Genomic DNA, 7,500 nt, shown 5'->3' on the forward strand with positions numbered 1-7,500 from the left:
CGAATTTCCCGAAGGGGATTAATAAAGGATCATCTAATCTTATCTTCTGTTTTTCTTACTTCACGCAGAAATATAATTAGCACGGCTTCGGTTCAGCGAGTCCCTGCTCATTGATCAAGAGGTGATGCAATGCATCAGCAATGTGTTTTTGCTTTTTTTTTAATTGAGGATTTATTAAGGAAGGAGACGTCTGCACTTGAAGTCGGCTTTCTCCCGCTCTGTGATTTCCAAGAGACGCACACAGTCTGCACAGCCTTTTAAATGAAGGGATCTAATCTCAGGACGTGATCCGGTTATATTTGTCTGTTGTGTTTCCAAGAGCTCATTATAATGGGATTTGAAATGGAAATGCATTTTCTCTGTAGTGTGTATCAGCACCTCCCTGTGTGTTTGGCTTGATAAATGAGGCCCATCGCTATGTTGCAAGTTCAAGTTTCAAGTTTTTGTTTTATTTGTCACGTATAAAGTACATGTACATTACAGTGAAATGCTTGGTTCTGTATGAGCCCCTGAGATTGTGCTTCATACAGTAAAAGAAGAATAAAGTCCCAACACTATACAAATATACAATATACAACTAAAGTACAACCTAAAGTATAATGAAGTAAACATGCAGACAATGAGGTACAAAAATGCAAAAGAAAATAATTTACATGCATAATGCAGAAACTTGGTATTGATGTAGTTTCTTTTGTAATAAATAGATAAAATATCGTGTAGTGTTTAAAGCATTTAAAGTGTCTAAAGTGAGTGTTAAGGGTGAGTGTTTGTTTAACGTGAGTGTGTGCATGTGGATGTGTGTGCAATGGATGTAGATGAATGGGTTAATGTTGCAGAGAGCCATTGAGTCATATGTGCAGACAGTTATGATATATGAGCAGAGATGTTATGGTTTGACGTTCTCTGGCCGTGACACACACCAGGTCAAACACTTTCCATCTGATATCTGAGACACAGTTATTGCACCCTGACCTCTGACTTCAATTAGCAACCCACTACCAGCACAGCACCCCGCCTCACTGTGCTGTGTACATGTGTGAGTGTGTGTAAGTGAGTGAATGCACACGTGTGTCAGTATGTGTGTGTGTGTGTGTGAGTACTGTAAGTCAGTGAATGAATGCACACATGTGTGTCAGTATGTGTGTGTGTGCGTGTCTAAGTGAAGGAATGTGTGTGTGTGTTTGAGTAAGCCAGTGAATGCACATGTGAATGCACGTGTGTGTGTGTGTGTGTGTGTGTGTGTGTGTGTGTGTGTGTGTGTGTGTGTGTGTGTGTGTGTGTGTGTGTGTGTGTGTGTGTGTGTGTGTGTGTGTGTGTGTGTGTGTGTGTGTGTGTGTGTGTGTGTGTGTGTGTGTGTGTGTGTGTGTGTGAGTAAGTGAGCGAATGCACACATGTGTGTCAGTGTGTGTATGTGTGTGGGTGTGTATAAGTGAGCGAATGCACACATGTGTGTCATTTCTTTGACTCTCCTTTTAACTGTGGATGATAGAAAAGCCAACAGGGGGGGGGGGGGGGGGATCTCATACTGTGTCCTGGGGCCGTGTGGTGGCAGGGCTCGCAGCCCACGCTGGGTCCTCAGGGAATCGCCCTGTCACTTGCTGAGACATCTACTCTCCAGGAACTCACACTTAGTACTCGGGTGAGACGGGGGGCCTGTTGACAAGCACTGGACTCACCCAGGCATCTGAAACTATAGGGACCTCCGACATCAAGCCCGCTTGGCCTACATCTCTGGGGAAACGCACAGCGCTGCGGCAATCAGTCAAAAAACAAAACATCCCAGTGTTCTAATGCCTTTACTGCTCAGGTTACTAAGGAAGCCATTCGTTAGGTTCCTCCTACTGGTTAAGTCTCACGCTGGACACACAGACAGACACAGCATATTACTTTCAATATCTCGTTTCTTCCCCTCTGAAAGGTATCCCGCTCGTCCTATGATATCTCATCTGCATCACCCGAGGCGGTCATCGGAGATGGCCCCCGCCGCCTCAGTCTTTGGGTTTGTCCTCTTATAGGAATACGTTTGGCTGGAGGTACGACAAAAAAAAACAGCTCTGCCTTTTGCCACGAAAGAACAGCATCGTTTGTTTCAGAATTTCCACGGAAGCAGGTTTTTTGCGTTCCTGAGGTGCGTAATAAACAGCCCCGTTGTGTTTTTCTCTAATCGCCTCCGCTGGGCCTCCGTGTAGCAGCTCCTTCTCTGCCGCGTTCGGCCTCATTTAGGCTGCTACTGTAGCGCATTGTTGCTCCCGCCATGTTACATCCTCCTCCACAGCCTTCCTCCTTTGTTCCCTCCTCTCTGTATGTCTGGAGGGCTGGGGGTGGGAGTGGGGGGGGGGGGGTGTGGCCCCCCTTTAATTATCTTTTTGATTGCGTCCAGCTTCCGTAGGGCCAATCAGACGCCTTTTAATCAGCCAGGAAAACACAGCGGGACTCTAGCTGTGACCATCTGCTCTTCACGGGCAGACATCACTACATCTGATGCTGTTTGTGTGTGTGCGTGTGTGCGTGTGTGTGTGTGTGTGTGTGTGTGTGTGTGTGTGTGTGTGTGTGCGCGTGTGCTGTGTGTGTCTGTCTGTCTGTCTGTCTGTCTGTCTGTCTGTCTGGTCTGTCTGTTCGTCTGTCTGTCTGTCTGTGTCTGTCTTTCTGTCCATACAAGTGTGTGTGTGTGTGCGTGTGTGCGTGTGTGCGTCGTGTCTGTCTGTCTGTATGTCTGTCTGTCTGTCTGTCTGTCTGTCTGTCTGTCTGTCTGTCTGTCTGTCTGTCTGTCTGTCTGTCTGTCTGTCTGTCTGTCTGTCTGTCTGTCGTCTGTCTGTCTGTCTGTCTGTCTGTCTGTCTGTCTATCTGTCTGTCTGTCTGTCTGTCTGTCTGTCTGTCTGTCTGTCTGTCTGTCTGTCTGTCTGTCTGTCTGTCTGTCTGTCTGTCTTTCTGTCCATATACAAGTGTGTGTGTGTGTGTGTGTGTGTGTGAGTATATATATATATTTGTGTCTGTATTTCTGTCCAAATCGATGGCCAAAGAGCAACCCCCCCCCCCAAAAACGTTCTTACAGAATGCATTTTTTAAGGATACCAAATCACAATACACATTTTTTTGTACTCTATTACTATTATCATGTGTTAACAACACCGACCAGGTATTAGTGGCTCGCAAAGATAGTAGATAGGACGTTTTTCCCACTTTTTTATGCAGATAGGAGTTTTGCTCTTCGGCCATCGTGCTTGTTTGTGTGTGTGTGCCTTTGCGTTCGCTGCGCCCACGTGCCTGTTCTCACATGATGCCATCAGCACCAGCGTGACCTCAGGCCCTCTGGGTCCGTGATGTGTGTATGGTCTCTCACCGCGGCCTGGCCGAGACAGAGCGATGACCCAAGCACCTGACACGCCTCTAACGCGCTCTCTCTCTCACGCTTATGCACTCCAGATGTGGCTTTCGTTCGCGGTCAGAGACGTATCGGAGAGAGAGAGAGAGAGAGAGAGAGAGAGAGAGAGAGAGAGAGAGAGAGAGAGAGAGAGGGGAAGGGATGGGAGAGGGATGAGTCTGAGAAAAGGAAGGCTTTTCCATAGGAGGCACATGCGGGAGGTTACCCGCCCATCCATGTTGTTTTGGAATAGACCACGTCTCACAGGGAGGAGATAATGGGACACAGAGAGGATGAAATGAGGTAGTTGGTTTTCGCCTCAGCGTTTCTCCCCTATGTGGGTGTGTGTGTGTGTGTGTTGTTGTGTGTGTGTGTGTGTGTGTGTGTGTGTGTGCGCGTGTGTGCGTGTGTGTGTGTGTGTGTGTGTGTGTGTGTGTGTGTGTGTATGTATCTTTTCATCTGCGTAACTACCCTGCCCTTAGACTGGCTGTTATCTTGGCTCTGACTAGGGGCCCATTTCAAAGTGCCTCATAAAAGTAGCTGGCAATACGCCAGGGGCTCTATCGACAGCATTGGCAGAAAGCGTTGTGTACGACGGCGAAATACTTCTGTATGTAGCACAGCATTCACAAAGACTTTAAAGCAGCCGTTCCCAACACTTTAAAAAAATGTCTTTGGTTATTCCACTGGACACAACACCAAATTTGGATTATAATAAGACTACTCGTTTAGATCCAGAATAATTGGTCCTAGTGGCTCAGGAGGTAGAGCAGTCGTCGTTCCCGATTAGATTATAATTCATTTACTTTGTATAGCGCTTTTCAAAGACCCAAAGTCGGCTCCTCTCAACACAACAGCGCGTCGACGTGTCCTTGAGCAAGACACTTAACCCCCTAACTGCTCGCGATGGAGCAGGTCGGCACCTTTTGCACGGTCGCCTCCGCCGTCGGCGTGTGAACGTGTGAGTGAACGGGTGACTGCGAGGCACAAGTCGTAAAGCGCTTCGGATTAAAAAGCTGTTATATAAATGCAGTCCATTTTATTGGAGTCCAGTCCATTTGTCTCGAGTTCATTAGCCTGTGAAATGACAGATGATCCATCAATCAACCTGTCTTCGGGTACTTCCACACACATCAGTGCTCTGACACCAGACGGAAAAGAATGATAAGCAAGAGAGCAGTGTTTGGTGTACCATTACAGGACAATCACAAGGGGGGGGGGGGGGGGTGTCGGTGTCAAAAGACATTGTTGGAGAACGTGTATTAATGACACTTGATATCCAATCAAACTGGAGAGCAGCGTTCTTTCATTTGTTGTGGTAATCAGCTGTAGTACATAGCAACAGTAAAGGCAGAGATGTGCATCAACGTCGGCTTTCACTGATATTCAACGCGTGGGAGCTAGACCGACACACTCCCACATCGGTTCAACGCGTGGGAGCTAGACCAACACACTCCACATCGGTTCAACGCGTGGGAGCTAGACCGACACACTCCCACATCGGTTCAACGCGTGGGAGCTAGACCGACACACTCCCACATCGGTTCAACGCGTGGGAGCTAGAGCGACACACTCCCACATCGGTTCAACGCGTGGGAGCTAGACCGACACACTCCCACATCGGTTCAACGTGTGGGAGCTAGACCGACACACTCCCACATCGGTTCAACGCGTGGGAGCTAGACCGACACACTCCCACATAATGTTCAACGCGTGGGTTGCAGTACACCGCCGAACCACTAGGCGGATGTGCTGTGTGATGTATTGTACAAAATGGCTATATTCCGGACATCCTCGGCCAGTCTTTCTTCTATTTGGGCCATGTTTGTAATGTACTTAATCACGATCGATAGTGGAACTGAGCTCCCGAGATGATAAACTGGTAAATACGGAAGTATGTCAGAGGAACACTCTGTCCGTCCGTGTCAGCTCGCGTCGATTTGACGCGCAGTTCCATTGTTGACCAGTTGACCAGCTCGGCCACAACCTTCGCAACCACTTTGACGTCTGAGTATGAATTAGGCGTAACAAGTGCAAGCGGGACTTGCAGAAATGTTGCAACCAGTCAATACTCTGGAAACAGTAAATACTCTGAGGCCTTGCTAGACATTGCTGGAACGCCCGACCAAAGAGGTCCCGGGGCTCCGGCTTGGGACGCGCTGATTATTCTTTTACGTCTCGTTGCATACCACACCTTTTCATCTCCTGACGACCCCCGTGGAACCGTTGAGCAACCCTGGAACAAAGAACATGTGGGAGAAATGTGTGCTGCGTGATGTGATGGAATTTCCAGCGCTGAGAGACACAAGAACCGTGTGATGAGGTGTAAACTGAAAACAGAGAGATTTAGAGAGAGAGAGAGAGAGAGAGAGAGAGAGAGAGAGAGAGAGAGAGAGAGAGAGAGAGAGAGAGAGAGAGAGAGAGAGAGAGAGAGAGAGAGAGAGAGAGAGAGAGAGAGAGAGACTGATGATAGACTCTCTAAACAGAAGGGGCAGCCTGGAGCCAGTCAGAGTTCAGTGTGATGCAGAGCGATCCTGTTGTAGAATGTCAGGACTCTGGCGCGTCGTAAATGGAGGTCTCATAGGGGCGACAGTGGCTGAGGAGGTAGAGTGGTCCTCTGGTCAAGTTTCCCGGTTAGATTCCAGCTCCTCCCGGGAAGTGTGTTGAAGTGTCCTTGAGCAAGACGCTTGCTACATAACTGCTACTATAACTGCTCCCGATGACCGTGCATGGTTGCCTCTGCCACTTTGGATAAAAAGCGCTATATAAATGCAGTCCATTTACCATTTAATGTCAGCACTCTGACGTTTCCTCACCCTAGCAATTACCATTAATATTTCCCCATCTGTGCTGCCGTTCCAATAACCTGCAGCAGGACCAGATATCACCCAGTAACATCCCATGAACCCATGCAGGGTAACAGAGAGGGGGGGTGAGGAGCTGAGGGACTACATCTCCCCAGTCCTTCCATCCCTACACTGGCTCCCTGTGAAGCAGAGAGTGAATTAAAAAATTATCATGTTTGGGCGGTCAGGTGGCGTAGCGGAGATTGCGTTCATCACCAACCCCGGAGACGCTGGATTCGCCTGTTCGAATCCAGCTCACAGCTCCGGGGTTGTCACCAGCTTGGCTGGCCGTTCACACTAATACAATTGGCAGTATTAGAGGGTGGGAGAAGCTGGCGGGGTGGGTCCGGGTCGTTGTAAACAGCGACTCCTACAGTTCGGTCGGGGCGCCTGCTAATCGCGGATAGGATCTAAGTGGGATAGTGTGATCCTTCCACACGTAACGCCCTCTCAGTGAGAGTCCGCGCTGCCAGGTGAAAAGAAGCGGTTGATTGGCTAGACGTGTGTCGGAGAAGCACGTGATAGCCTCCACTCTCCCAGACCGACTGTGGGGGGTAAGTGCGCAGCGACCAGGAAGGGGATTGGAATTGGCATAACGACTAACATTGGGATGGGAGAAAATCGGAGGAAAAGGAGGAAAAAAAAATAAAAAATGATCATGTTTGCCTACAAAGCCTTAAAAGGAACACGCCAACATTTGGGAAATTCGCTTACCGTCTTTTCCAGAGAGAGACAAGAACGATAGATACCAGTTTCCTCTCTGTGCGTTCAGGAGAAAGCTATCTGGCTGCACGTTAGCCTAGCTTAGCACAATGAATGGAAGCGGACATGGCCGGTTAAGCGTTCGGGAGAGGTGTTAGTTGGACAATGCCTATTAGGCTAACTGGCCATGTCCGCTTCCATTCATTGTGCTTCATTGTTTACAGCTTTCTACCGAATGTTACAGAGAGGAAGCTGGTATCTATCTTCTTGTCTCTCTCTGGAGAAGACGATGAGCTAATTTCCCAAAATGTCGGCGTGTGCCTTTAAACGGTCTCGCCCCGGGCATACATAGAGGAACTCCTGGCCCGACCATCCAGCTCCAGATCCGCCAGAAACCGAGCTTTTGAGATGTTGGGAATCTAGAATGCTGGCCTTCTGCTCACTTTTGGCCAGAAGGCTGATACTGTTCAAATGGAAGGACCGGGGTTCACCTGTCTACGGCCACTGGATGAGAGAGGTCATGTATCATTATTAAACTGTAGAAGATCAGGTATACTATCAGAGGTTGTACCGAAAAATTCCACAATATTT

At 48.5% G+C, this 7,500-nt stretch overlaps 1 protein-coding gene across 1 annotated transcript in view; it reads right to left on the reverse strand.

The window, feature by feature from the left end:
• Positions 1 to 5,559: 5,559 nt before the first annotated feature.
• The window catches only part of prss12 (serine protease 12), a gene marked incomplete at its 3' end in the record, with an annotated part of 36,305 nt that continues 34,364 nt past the window's right edge, over positions 5,560 to 7,500 (reverse strand). The window contains exon 9 of the mRNA XM_084318210.1: positions 5,560 to 5,656. Coding sequence (XP_084174336.1) covers positions 5,560 to 5,656 — 97 coding nt within the window. The remainder of the gene's footprint in view (positions 5,657 to 7,500) is intronic.

The sequence above is a fragment of the Notolepis coatsorum genome (assembly GCF_963971535.1).
Source record: "Notolepis coatsorum genome assembly, chromosome: 7".
Lineage (NCBI taxonomy): Eukaryota > Metazoa > Chordata > Actinopteri > Aulopiformes > Paralepididae > Notolepis > Notolepis coatsorum.